The 14,370-nt window shown below is 28.7% G+C and overlaps 1 protein-coding gene across 8 annotated transcripts; it reads left to right on the top strand.

Annotated features, from left to right (window-relative positions):
- Positions 1 to 1,385: 1,385 nt before the first annotated feature.
- Positions 1,386 to 14,007, top strand: LOC105198251 (E3 ubiquitin-protein ligase Nedd-4). Of its 8 annotated transcripts, none has more exons than XM_011164911.3 (17): positions 1,388 to 1,758; positions 2,218 to 2,425; positions 5,130 to 5,327; positions 5,465 to 5,625; positions 5,954 to 6,119; positions 6,306 to 6,421; positions 6,500 to 6,626; positions 7,643 to 7,792; positions 8,540 to 8,590; positions 8,661 to 8,937; positions 9,014 to 9,072; positions 9,197 to 9,262; positions 9,349 to 9,578; positions 9,664 to 9,785; positions 9,869 to 10,508; positions 10,705 to 10,819; positions 12,448 to 14,007. In XM_011164911.3, the coding sequence occupies exons 2-16, from the start codon at positions 2,273 to 2,275 to the stop codon at positions 10,805 to 10,807; spliced, it is 2,619 nt and encodes an 872-aa protein (XP_011163213.1). In that variant the 5' UTR covers positions 1,388 to 1,758; positions 2,218 to 2,272; the 3' UTR covers positions 10,808 to 10,819; positions 12,448 to 14,007. The 8 variants fall into 8 exon arrangements, with proteins under 8 accessions (XP_011163214.1, XP_011163213.1, XP_039308113.1 ...); XM_039452179.1 differs by having other exon boundaries at positions 10,705 to 10,835; positions 10,899 to 14,007; XM_039452178.1 differs by having other exon boundaries at positions 10,705 to 10,849; positions 10,913 to 14,007.
- The last annotated feature ends 363 nt before the right edge of the window (positions 14,008 to 14,370 follow it).

Below are 14,370 nucleotides of genomic sequence, written 5' to 3'. Positions count from 1 at the left end.
TACATTTACAAAAAAGATTACATGGTTTAAATACATTATTAGTACTATTTAAATAACTTATTTTTACTATACAAATAAATATTATTTATTTGAAGTAAATATTACTAATAATATACTTATTGAATATTAATATATTTTTAAATTAAATAATTTGTTCTTTCAATGTAGAAAATGTGGTCATAAAATATCGAAACCATCTTTAGAATTTATGACATTATTCAAGCAGAATAAAAAGACATGATAACATCAAAATGATTGCAAGATGATTATTAAGAGTTACTTTTTGATCATGATTCACTTTAATGTCATTTTAACATTATTGTAACTTGTTATTTAGCTTTGGTATCAACAGGGTTGAGTAAATTAATATATATTTTTAACTAAACTAAGTTAATGTTAATAACTTATAAAATTAATTTAGTTACGTTAAAAGTTATATGAATATATTTAACTAATTAAAGATTACGTTACATTAAATTAAATTAAATTAAAAGTTATTTTTCAAAAATTTTATTTATATTAAATTAAAAATTCTAAAGTTTTTAAAGTTAAATTATTCAAAATAATTATAATATAAATCATCAAACAGACGTAATATTTTATTTACAAATTAAGTTTATATGAAATAATAAAGAAATATTATTTTTTTACGTGGAAATGTATTTTTTCTTTTCTTATTTTTTTTGCATTAGATAATTTTCAACTTAAAGGAAAAAAAGGTAAAAAATGAAAATTTATGTGTTTCAAAAATAACTAGTTAAAATTAAAAATTAAATCATTTAAAATTAACTAAACGTTAAATTAAAAGTTATTAACTTTATTATTTAATACTTTGTAACTTTTTAACTAGTTACTATTCTGAGTATTGGATATTAAAACAATTTACGATTCATATTTACAATTTACGTACGTATCAATGACAATAAATTATGCGGATACTGAAGAGGGAAACAGAAAGATATATGACCGATGCGTCATCTTTCCTTTATTAACCTCCGACTATCATTTTCGAATATCACGCTAAATTCTAGTAATCAAGATGGTACCGATCAATTTCGAGTGAATTGATAAAAGACCAAAGAGGGGAGAAAAGTGTATGTATGTGAATCGAAGGTGGACGCACGAAGTGAAATACGAGAGTATGCTAAAAGATCTGATCGAATGAATCGCAAAATGTATTTAATTAATGCATTGCAATAGCTGCAGCTTTAGGTGGCACACAAATTTGCATATTCGAAATTGCTAAATAAGCTGCAGCTTGAGGCACGTAGAAGCGGCAACGATTACCTGTCCACCTGTATATTAACGCGTGACACACACATGCACGCACGTAAGCACGCAGGAAATTATCGCTGTACGATAGGCAGCTTTTTGCGCGTGGTGGTAGCACACGTTATCTCGACGATGATTAACGATACTGCCTTATCTAAAATTTTAGCATTTGCCTTGCGTTAGTGATCAAGTGAGTCTGAATACGAAAACGAGCGTTTACGCTCGTTTTCTTTTCCGCAACGATCGTGATACCGAGTGCCGCAATGTGACTTATTATGATGAGTGAACTGATTGTTAAATCGATTAGGAAATTAGGCTACATCCGTACGAATTTCAGCTCCGTCAACATAGCTATTCTCGTTTCTGCAATTCCATAATAAACAGGAAAATTTATAAAAAAAAATATATAAATCAAAGAAGACAGTTTACAAAGAAGAATTATTTTTCGTGTGTTCTGTCTGTGCAAGGAACTTATCGTGTAATTGTGTAAGTATGTAGACCTGGAAATTACATTATTACATAATAGGTGCGCACGTGACAACAACGGATTGTTAACGGGGGCGTTCGATTTGACCACGTTGCAATTGATCACAACCACTTACAACGCAACTTTTCTCTTGAAACAGCCAATCAGAATATTTTATATTGAATTAATCAATTATAGTGATGTGGGCAATCGGGTGTCGTCCATTTTTTGCTATTTAATTTAAATAAAATTATTGTAAGATTTTTATACCATCTGAAATTTTTACGTGCATCATATAAACAATAAAAAAATAAATTGACAATTAATGACAATTGATAAAAAAGCATTTTTTGAAGGAGCCTCGACGTGTGTACAAGCTACATCATAACATGTGTGAATGTATTGATTTTTCCAACATAGTTTGAAATCTAAAGTAATTTAAAATGTAATTGTCTAAATAAGAACTATAAAATGCACAGATTCGATGAGTCCAAAACCAGTGACGCTGGAAGGACATAAAAAAAGAACAAAAAAATGCCAGGCACTCTAACGTATCCGATGTACGCGGGCGTTGATTCATTTTCGTCCAGAAGACGTGCCAATACATGGACCGCACAGCATCGTTCCGCATCACGTGTGGCAGAAATCAATGCTCAACTCGGTCGAGTATCCCTCTCGGAACCTGCGGTGAGATGTGATTGATACATATGGAAAAGGAAAGAGAGAAAGAGAAATTTTTTGTTATGTCATGAATTTTATAAACAATATTCATAGCTTTACAATAACAATTTTAAAGCTATTTTTTTGCTGAAAGCAGTCGTTCTCCAGCTTAAGATTACGTCTGACCAATGAAATGATGAAGCATTTTGAATTTTGTTTGAAATATAAGCTCGGGTTGTGAATACCGCTTTATCGTGAGTATCGTTCTGTATTAACGCCAATGTTGGTATTCCTGTAGCCAACTTTTTCCCGCGCTGCAAACAAAAGTGGTTTTGAGCAAGAACAGAAAAATGTTTCGAAAATCTTAAATGCTAAAATGAAGAAGTTTCTGTATGCAGTCATGTACTATAAATGTACTTAAATGGAAGAATATTGGCTGTACTCAACAGAATAGTAGTTTTACAATTGTTATTAAATTTTTTAATATGTTTGATTTATACATTTAGATCCGGCAGAAACTAAAAGTAAAGACCAATCATATTGAAAAATCTTACAATTGCAAAGCTATTTTTTTGCTAAACGCAACATTCGATTTAGAACTTACATACTGAAGAAAATCTTTTCATTTTCAAATAAATATTTTTTTAACTTCCTTTCCTTAACAAAAATATTAACAAAAATATTTCGCAAGTTTAAAAATAAATCATTTTATACTAGTATTTGTCAAAGAAAATGATTTGATCGGAAGAAACTTGTTTTTTAGTGCATAAGTTATGTTGTGTTTTGTATAATACATTTATGTATTACAGCTTATTAATACTGTACGTTACATTTAATATTTATTAAAGAAATTGTTTTCAAAATTTTAATTTTTCTTCCTATAAATATCTAATATTCTTTCATTGTGCGGTCTTATTTTACGTGAATCACAAATTTCAAGAACATCTTAAATATTTTTATGTGAAATACGTCATTTATTTCAAAATTTATTATAGTTTTCACATTATAAAAAAATACATTACAAAATATTTTTTTACTCATGTTAAGATTTCTTCTTAAAGTTTTCAAAATTTTAACTTTTTCAACTGTTATGAAAACGTGCCAGTTTTTAAGATAAACCTTCTTAAAATAAACTACAACGAGTTTATGGGCATTTAAACGTTGTCGAAATCATAAAAAGTTATATAAACCAGTTGTAAAGATATCTTTCATCATGATTTTCGTGGTTCTATTCACGATTCACTATCTTCGAGATTGAATCGTGTCATAATCCTGAGATAAGAGCAAATTTTTGTAATAATTTCTTTGTCCAGCATAATGATTTTCGAGGAAATGTATTGGCAATAACGTTATAACAATATTTTGTGTTAATAAATTCAAACAACTTTTTATTTAAATTTGTAAATATTATTTTTTATTTAAAATTTACATATTTAAACTTCATATTAATATTAAACTAACAATTTTGGACTATAATGTAACATAACAACAGATATTTAAACAATTTAAATGTGTATTTCAAGGAATTTGCATCTCGTACGCATTTTGTTGTCTATAAATTTTCTCGTAAAATCTTCATTTTCTAATGACCGCGCACTTCTCCACAATTAAATAATATTTTTATCCTGAGAAGTAACTACAGTGAGAATTTACAGTGAATTAAGAGTAATATTTAAAAGATTTCTCATATTTATATCGCGAGATACGCAGTCCGTATTTGCCGCTTTTTGAATATTTAAAAGACAGCTGGCCATCTTTGAACCCGGAAGCGGGCATGTCACATCCGTCTCGGTCGCGCAATAGTCGCGCGGAGGGGGGGGAAGCACAAAATAGGTTTCTTGATGGCACACAAGAAACTGTGAGGCCCGTTAAATAGCAAGAGAGAGTGGTCGGCGATTAGGTACCAATCGAACACACGTAACGTTAATGGCAGAGGAACATGTTTACGGATACAATCCGACGGCCGGAGTCGATGGCGATTCCGTACGTAATTTCACATTGACAGCTTGACAAGTACAGGTTGGGTTCTGGGCGACTGATAAAGGCGCAACCGACGGACGGAGTGTTACTTTCGGGCACGGCTGTTTATTGCCACGGGGTTTTTTCCCTTTCACGTAGCGGATTCGTCATCGTCGTCGATGTACGTGGTGCAGTCTGACCAGCTGCGTGTATCGCGATGACGATGACGACAACCGTAATTGCACCAAGATAAATATCGGTCTTCGATATTACTTCGAAATTATGCTTGCAACGTTAGCAGTATTTCAACGACGTCGCTCGCACGTGTCTCTCCCAAATGGCGCGTTAATTACCGTTTCTGTATTTCAGTTCGTTATTGTTGTAACGAACATATTTGGAGTAACTTTGATGTAATTGCTGGCGACATGTCTTGTGCAATATATATCAATGTTCAAGGAAAGTTTGTCTGCCATTATGATAATAATCGCTCGAAGAAATATCGTTCGATAATTTTTCTATAGTATCTGTACAAAACTTGTGATTTTATAATTTAATTAGTGCTTGAGACTTAGTTGTGGAAATATTTCATGGAAGGTCATTGTAAATCTCATTTATGTTTGGATATTTATTATACTTTTAATAATATTAATATGATTATATATATCATATTTATTAATATTAATAACTTACGTTAAATATATACTTGTCAACAATCAACAAACAAGCATAATTTTGATATCTGATTATTTTACCTGACAATTTGTATATTTAGAGAGACGAAACGAGCAAGTTGAGGTTAAAAGTAATCGCTGGGCACCATCTAGCTAAAAAAGATATATTTGGTGCAAGCGATCCTTATGTACGCGTGGACTTGAACACAATAAATGGCGATCAGACAGTGGATTCTGCACTTACAAGAACTAAGAAGAAAACATTGAATCCTGTTTGGGAAGAAGAATTTGTATTTAGGGTAAGTGGAGTAAAGAGAGGAAAGAATAGAGTTTATGAAAAATGCAGTATACTTTTTAAAATATTTTTTTTTGTATTATTTCAAACTTGTATTTACAATATATACTATTAACATAAATATTTTAAAATTTTTGGCAGGTTAAACCAGTAGAACACAAATTGGTCTTACAAGTTTTTGATGAAAATAGATTGACAAGGGATGATTTTCTTGGTATGGTTGAGTTAACATTGATTAATTTACCAAAGGAACAAGAAGGTCGCTCTATTCCTGCTAGGAATTATGTACTTCGTCCACGTAGGTAAGTATTTTTGACGATTTTGCTTCATGCTACATATTTTTCAACTTCATTTTGTAAATAATATACACATTGATCTAATTTACATGATTTATATCTAATGGCGATACATAAGTTTGGTATGTTATAACTTTTAACCAGTTAGCACAAGGAATAAATCATGAAATATTAATTTTAGCTTTGATTTCAATTTGCATTACATATGTATATAATTGAAAAATATCCAATTGTATATACACTTTATAATATTGTTTTTTTTTTAAGTTTTTGTTTGCTTTGTACTTTTTTATTTGCAAATGCAAAATTGAATAACTTATGAGGATATGGCTAGTAATCATTCCAGTCAGCGGTCACGAGTTAAGGGAACGTTGGAACTGTATCATGCATACATTTCCGACTCATCTAGTATTGAAAATGACAACGGAGACGTATCTGATTCAGGCGGATGGGAATTAGTACAGGCAGAGACTAATAGTCCAGTGGAGCAAAGTGCAGATGTATGTACAACAGATGCATTGTTGTTATACTAATTTATGTTGTTATATTAAATTATATATTGTTTAATATAACAAACTAATTGAATGCAACTTTTTTCATATATTTGTAAAATAAGAATGACACAATTTTATATAATCCTGAATGATTTTTAATGAATTTTTATAATATTTAAAATACTTTTGCAGATTACGATAGTGAATAGGCCATTACCACCAGGATGGGAAGAACGACAGGACGCAAATGGTCGTACATACTATGTTAATCATATAGCGCGTTTCACACAATGGGAACGACCAGAACCGTATGTGATAGCATTAATTTGGTATCATTCAAAATTAATTAAAAATATACTATATTTCAAGATGTGTTATTGTAACAGAGACACAACAGCGACGAGTGGAATTGTTGAACAACGTAATTTAGATACAGCAGCTACTGAATTTCAACGACGGTTTCATATTAGTGCTGATGATGAAGGTAGACATAGGAATTCGGTAGTAAATCAGGTAAGTTCAACAGTGTTTTTCATTAAAAGTTCAAGTTGTTACTTTTACATAAATTCAACATACATATCTTACATAAACAACATATGTTATATAAGAAATTAATTTACAAATTATATACTAATTTTTTAAACATATATGTAGGAAAACATTAACTTATACAATTAAATTTTATAATTATATTTTGTTTTGAATAATTAAGGTTATTTACGTCATTGCTCCGTGTTATTGACATTTTATACTATATCTATTTATGTTTTAGAAAATTTTTAAATTTATTAGATTTTTTATTTTTGTGAAGTAAATATAAAAATATACCTTTTACAGAAATATTTTCTTAAATAATTACATCTTTTTGCATTTTTAAAATTAAACTTGCGTAATAGATAATATTCTCTGCTTTCAAATCTCCATGCTAGCAGGCATTACTATGTTTTCTCATTTATTCATATTCTATGTAAGATACATGTATTCATACGCACACACGCACAAAAATCTTAATATGTAATGAAAAATCATCTGTAAATATGCTGTTTACCTGATTCACTAGTGCATTTGTAAAAAATACATGCACTTTTTTAATTTTATATCAACATTTAAACTTTATATTACATGTGATGTTTCTTTATAATATTACCATTTCCTTAGACTTTTCTTAACGTTTATTTTAATAACGAGTTCGGATGTATGAAATTTTGCATAACATGTTTGTTATTGCATATTTTTCTCTATGTGAGAATGTATTTAGCAAATCATGTAGTAAAATAGAAAAGTCTGATCAAATTAATAGATGTATGCAACATTAGTTGTTTAGCGTTCAACATTAAGATTTAAAGATTTAATATAAGATTCAACTGTCAAGATGCACAGATAGCTTTTTTATTCTTGATATGTTCTTAAGTGGCTAAACAACATTTTTAAACGCGTACACATTTAAAATTACGAAATTTAGTATACCTATTCATAAAATTCGTATGATTAGCATGCAGTATGTAGAAATTTGTGCATGTGTGTGTAAGGATGGTGAAGTTCTACGCGAGGACGATGAAGATTCGGAAGCAAGAGATTGTGAGGGTGGGGATCATAGGGGAGGGGGTATTGGGGATACTTCTTCAGACTCCGGACGTTCTGTCGATCAACGTGGCTACCTTAGCGAATCTGAAGAACAGGTATTAATATACATAAAGTTGTTATGTTCACTTTTAGTTGAATGTAACGCTTAATACGTACATTTGTGTGCTTGCTGTAAAGTGAATAATAGCATATGTAAGTTTTATTTCATGCATCAATTCCATCTGATATATTCAACTCTAATAAACCAAGTCATATGCATTATTACATAAAGGCATTTATTTATATATTCTAGTTTTTTTTATAGTTACCTATTTATATTTCTTAAAAACACATGTTATTAAATAGAATGTACAAAAGCATATAAAAAAATATATTTATATATCTTAAAAAGTTCCAGTTTTAGCATCAGGTAGAACTTACAAACTTAGCTTTTCTTTTTTTTTGTAATATATTTATTGGCATTAATATTTTTTACAAAATTGTATTTTTAATTTATCTTATATATTACTGCTTTACAATTTAATAATTATAGCATGTTGTTTAGAATCTTTTATTTTGTAAACTTCTTTATGTACTACTTAAAATCTGGCATGAATAATGTTGTATACATGTTATAAATTATATAAATAAAAAAATTGCTATATTTTAGTATTATATTATACTAAAGTACAATAAATATGATAAAGTAAAATTCTGTATTTAGAAATATATTCTCTTCAGATTGTAATATATATGCACTAGCTCATTATATATTAATAAATACACAAAATATCATTTTCATTTTATATTTATATATTTTATTTTATTAGATTGTTATATATATTTTTATATTATATTTACAGACTGATGACAATATCGATAGTCCAGCTGGTTCGAGACGTTCATCAGAGCAGGTATGTTTAATTATGGATTCTATTATATCATTTGTAATATTACCTAATATTTAATTTTTTTTTATTTTAGATTGAAAGTCCCAAACCTACTCTTCCTGTGTCGAATGATGAAGGATTGCCCCCTGGTTGGGGCATGCAAGTAGCACCTAATGGTAGAATATTTTTCATTGACCATAATGAGAGGGCGACAACCTGGATTGATCCCCGAACGGGAAGACCAAGCTCTATACCTAATCATATTGCACCATCAACGACAGCGAGAAGTGATTTAGATCAATTAGGACCGCTTCCAGAAGGATGGGAGGAAAGAGTACACACTGATGGACGAATCTTCTTTATAGATCATAGTATGTGTATAGCTTTTTTTTTAAAATAATTTAAAGTTTTAAATTCACGTCATAATATTTATTCCTTTTGTTGTAGATACAAGAACAACACAATGGGAAGATCCACGTATGTCTAATCCTCAAATTGCTGGCCCGGTATGATTACAATTTTATATGAATTTTTTTATAAAAGGAAATATATATTTTGTTCAGCAAATATATATAAATGTCTATATATGTATTTATGCATTTGAAATATTGTTAATTGTTTTTTTTTTAGGCTGTACCATATTCAAGAGATTATAAGCGTAAATATGAATATCTGAAATCACAACTGAGAAAGCCTGTATGTAGATATGTTCGTTGTTCATTATATCTTTTTTTTTTTTTGACATAGATATGAGATTATTATAATTATATATCTTATTACAGAATAATGTTCCTAATAAGTTTGAAATAAAAGTTGGTCGGAACAATATTTTGGAAGATTCGTACCGTATTATAAGCTCCGTTAACAGAGTTGATATTCTAAAAACGAAATTATGGGTAGAATTTGAAGGAGAGGTAGGCTTAGATTACGGTGGCCTTGCAAGAGAATGGTTCTTCTTATTGTCTAAAGAAATGTTCAATCCGTACTATGGACTTTTTGAGTATTCTGCAACGTAAGTATTGTGCAACTGAAACTTTATTATACTTGCAATATATAATTATAGAATAAAAAAATGGCACGAATTTTTTTATTTTTAGCGATAATTATACACTGCAAATTAATCCTTGTTCTGGTGTATGTAATGAGGAGCATTTGAATTATTTTAAATTTATTGGACGTATAGCAGGAATGGCTGTTTATCATGGTAAACTTTTGGATGGTAAGTCTTAATATGTAGTAAAATGTATAGTAATTATAATTGTAATGTATAAAATAACTATATTTTTTGAATTTATTTTTTAGCTTTCTTTATTCGACCATTTTATAAAATGATGTTGGGTAAACCAATTGATCTGAAAGATATGGAGAGTGTTGATTCTGAATATTACAACTCTCTTCTATGGATTAAAGAAAACGATCCCAGTGAATTAGAACTCACTTTCAGCCTTGACGAAGAAAGCTTTGGTCATACTTCCCAAAGAGACTTAAAGCCAGATGGTGCTAATATTTCTTTGACCGATGAAAATAAGGACGAGTATATAAGTTTAGTTATACAATGGCGATTTGTATCTCGTGTGCAGGAACAAATGAATGCTTTCTTGGAAGGTTTCAACGCTCTTATACCACCGACATTGGTAAAAATATTTGATGAACATGAACTGGAATTGTTAATGTGTGGTATACAGCATATTGATGTGAAAGACTGGAAACAAAATACTTTATATAAAGGAGACTATCACGCAAATCACATTGTTGTGCAGTGGTTCTGGAGAGTCGTTTTGTCATTCAGTAATGAAATGCGTTCTAGATTATTACAGTTTGTAACTGGCACATCACGTGTTCCTATGAATGGATTCAAAGAACTTTATGGCAGTAATGGACCGCAATTATTTACAATTGAGAGGTGGGGTACACCAGAGAATTATCCAAGAGCTCATACTTGGTGAGTTTATTTTATGACAGTAATTAAAAAATTTTTAATTTTCTTTATCTATATGTTTTATCTTTTTTGTATAATATATATTGAAAAAAAAGAATAATCATAAAATATGATTATTTATTAGTTTTGTTTATCATTATTAATGAAATAATTTCTTGCGTATAAATTTATCATACAATAGAATAAATCATTATTTCAGTTTTAATCGTATTGACCTTCCTCCGTATAAAAGTTATCAACAACTCAGGGATAAGCTAGTTAAAGCAATTGAAGGTTCTCAAGGCTTTGCTGGAGTCGACTAGCACGAAACCATGGTTCGTGATAATATCTGTAATATATTGTATATATTCTGATAATATACTTTTCTGTACCTTTACACATACCTATGTAAAGGTACAGAAAAGTATATTATCTTAATATGATTAACTATTTAAAATCTTTCTGCACTTTAATGATTTTGTTGTCTCTTTAATTATGAGCGACAAAATTAAAATATATTGAAAATATGTTTAAAAAGTTAAATTGCTTAGTTTTTCTAAATAATCTTTCGATAAGTCTTTCAGCATATGCTACGCTTTTGAAAACACTTATTATACTGGAAAATATTTGCATAATCTAAAGTGCATAATCTGATTGTTAAAACTTGCAATCAGACATTAATTAATTCACTTTTGAAGACATGCCATATTTTTACTACTACAACTATGGGATTTCCTGGGAGAAGTGATTTGGCTGCTATAACAATGTGATATTATGATATTGATTTATTAATTGAGTCTTTTCTTGGTTAATAAGATTAGAATGTTGCTATGAAATGCAATTTATATATATGGCTGTATATGATAAAATTTTGACAAATTGTTTTCAAATGACATTATAATCGTGTAAAAATGAGAACAATCAATGTCATTTTGTGACTTAAAAATTTTCTGTATATAGATACACCTTTTTTTTCACATTCAAATCATGAGATGTTAATATAATGTTATTTTGTTGTCAATAAATTCAATTCTTCAAATTTGTACTGACATGAAACCAAAGTTTGACAAAAAATTACTTTCTCGATACATTCTATTTAATTAAAAGTTTCTCTTCTTTTATATATCGCATATTGGAAAACAATTAAGATTGTAAGTGTTGTTTTATGTAAAAGCATTTTGTTTTTTTTTAATAAATCAAAATTTTCTAATATTTTAAATATAATAAATTATGTATGTCATAATTTTAATTATATTTTTATGGCACACCAAACTATACTTCTCTTTTTCAACTTTAATATCATGCAAACTCTTAAATTACCCTTATCCATTGTTTAATATGTAAAGCTGTTTATGTCTTTTGTTAAACGAGCAAAGATAAAATGCTTCTATATATTTTTACACATATATTTATGTATAAACTAACTTATCTTTTTTTCCTTTATATATGTTGTTCCTTTTATAACCTTTTTATGATCAAATGATAAAAGATCATAGAAATTGTATTCAAGAATGTATACTTCTATAATGTACAAAAGAATATAAACAGTTTCATAAACAGTTATTATGTTATTAGAAGAAGAGGCAAGAAACTATAGAAACCAAAACTAATAAAGTAACAATTTTACTTCAAAATTTTTATTTCATTTTGTGCTAAATGATATAAAATAAAATTATGTAGTTTAGAATAAGTTATTGGAAGAAAATTCATATTTTATCGTATTAACATACAAAATAAAGTACGCAGAATTTTAAACAAATTAATAAACTTATTTGTGAAAGTATATATTGACGAATTAATAAATTAAATTAATTTGCTGCGAGTTGTATCATTGTATTATTGTTACCTTGCTTGTTCTTCTGAGTTAATAATGACTTAAGAATGTATGTTGTACTCAGGAAATATAATTATGTATACAGTATATTAAATGAAGGAAGAAATTGATTACAATGTTATTTTTCAGAAATCTAAATCATTTCGTATATTTTTTTAAATATCCTGGTACAACAAAACTCAATAGTCTCGAAAATAATTTAAGTATTGCTCCTTGTTAATCGATCGAAGATGACGAAATCAGTGGTCAGATGCGAATGCCTATCTTGTATTATAAAACATTTATTCAAATAATTAATATACATTCTGAAGAAGTTAATATAACATTCCATCCTGTTTGTACAGCTTATTTTATTGTAAACAGGTACGTCCCGTTAGATAATAAATAATATTGTCATGACAGAAATTTTGTGGCCTTAAATTCTGGTTATGAAATTTCTTATTTTGATAAGTCTCTCGTTCGTAAAATCTAGATTTGTATAATATTCGAGTGCGTTAATTATTCGCTGATAAATGAAAATCTTTGGTATTCATCTTCATATTAGATTTGCTGAGCGATATATATAAGCTTACATTTAATATGTTAGTATTTCCTAGCCTGGAGATGACAAACTGTATCCAGTAATCTAATATGTTATGAAGTGCGTATAAGACCCTAAGCTCATTAATGGAGCAATGAACAAGCAGAGCGCAATCTAATCTTCATAAATTAAAGTTAAAATTGGATAAGGAAGAAGATTGTCATTATGCATGCGCAGAGTGCAGTGTTCTCTGAGTCTGTCTTTCAAAACTAGTGTCTTTAAATCGTCTTGTACCTTTATAAATAAATATAACAATGTTGGTTTATTTAATTTATTTCAAAATATGACAAAACGCGCGCGCGTGCGTGTTCACATCGATATATATGAAATTTATGATTTGCAAATAGTAGTGGTGAAGCAATAATAAATATTACATATAATTAATGTTAGACGGACTTGTAGAATATTGGCACAATGTAATGCAGACACGAGGCGAGAGACTCGTAAATTTTTGTAATCGAGTTTGAGTACGCTCTATTGTAGTTTCTTGTATTATATTCCTACATAAAAAGATCACAAATATGAAAAAAAAAAACAGTATATGAACGATATATCCAATGAATTTAATAATCACGTTTGGTATCCTGTGTATCGTATAAACATTTTTACAGACAGCGTGTTAAAATTGTATTTACTTGTAAATCGACGCGATATCAAAAAGGAGATCTAAATGTAGGTATTATCAGATAGCTATTCTGTAAAATGACCGCATTTATGCTTGATCTATATATAAATAGCCCGTAAAACTTAATGCCTTACGATAATTATATCACGCATTAGAATAAATCTACTTAACATTTGCATTATTATTTACTGATGTAACGATACGTTGACTCTATTATTGTGTCAGGTAGCTATTGTTTGACAGTATACACTTTACGTGTCTTTATCTATGTATGTCTATATTTTCACTACCAATGCCTTATTTTATTTAGGACGGAAGGAGACTTAATTGTTTTTAAGCTAGCTCAATGTGGTACACAACACGTTTTATTTACATATACTTACGTGCACGAACTGAAAGAAATGCGTGACTTAATTACGTTATATTCGTGTAAATATTACAAAAAAAAATATATATATACGTTGTAATATATTATAAAAAAAAATGAGCGCTTCTATATCGCAATTGCAACAAGGAGTACATAAAAGATATGCTTACCGTGCTACGCCTTTGCGTTACGATCATTCATTACTAACGAAATACGGTGCAGTTTTCAATTACGAAAAAAATTTAAGTATTAATATTATATTTAATGAAATTAATATTACAAGGCGAATTATGTTCTTATAATATATATTGTGGAAAATCATACTATATATGCAAATAAATTATATTAAAAAGTTGCATATTACGTGATTCTCGATATCCACTACAGACGATATAATAGATTTTATATACACAAGGTTTAAATTTCTTACAGATTTTGTTTCTACATTATTGAATATTTTGAAGTATTAAAAAATAATTC

The sequence above is a fragment of the Solenopsis invicta genome, chromosome 7 (assembly GCF_016802725.1).
Source record: "Solenopsis invicta isolate M01_SB chromosome 7, UNIL_Sinv_3.0, whole genome shotgun sequence".
Lineage (NCBI taxonomy): Eukaryota > Metazoa > Arthropoda > Insecta > Hymenoptera > Formicidae > Solenopsis > Solenopsis invicta.
The sequence above is the reverse complement of the archived record's forward strand: the minus strand, read 5'-3'. Positions and strand labels throughout refer to the sequence as shown.

What these genes read in the sequence shown, in the direction of transcription:
- LOC105198251 (XM_011164911.3), top strand. Translation starts at nt 2,273, where the DNA reads ATGCCAGGCACTCTAACGTATCCGATGTACGCGGGCGTTGATTCATTT. An exon ending in AATCACAACTGAGAAAGCCT is followed by an intron (nt 9,263 to 9,348) that starts GTATGTAGATAT and finishes ATCTTATTACAG; the next exon opens with AATAATGTTCCTAATAAGTT. An exon ending in TCATGGTAAACTTTTGGATG is followed by an intron (nt 9,786 to 9,868) that starts GTAAGTCTTAAT and finishes TTTATTTTTTAG; the next exon opens with CTTTCTTTATTCGACCATTT.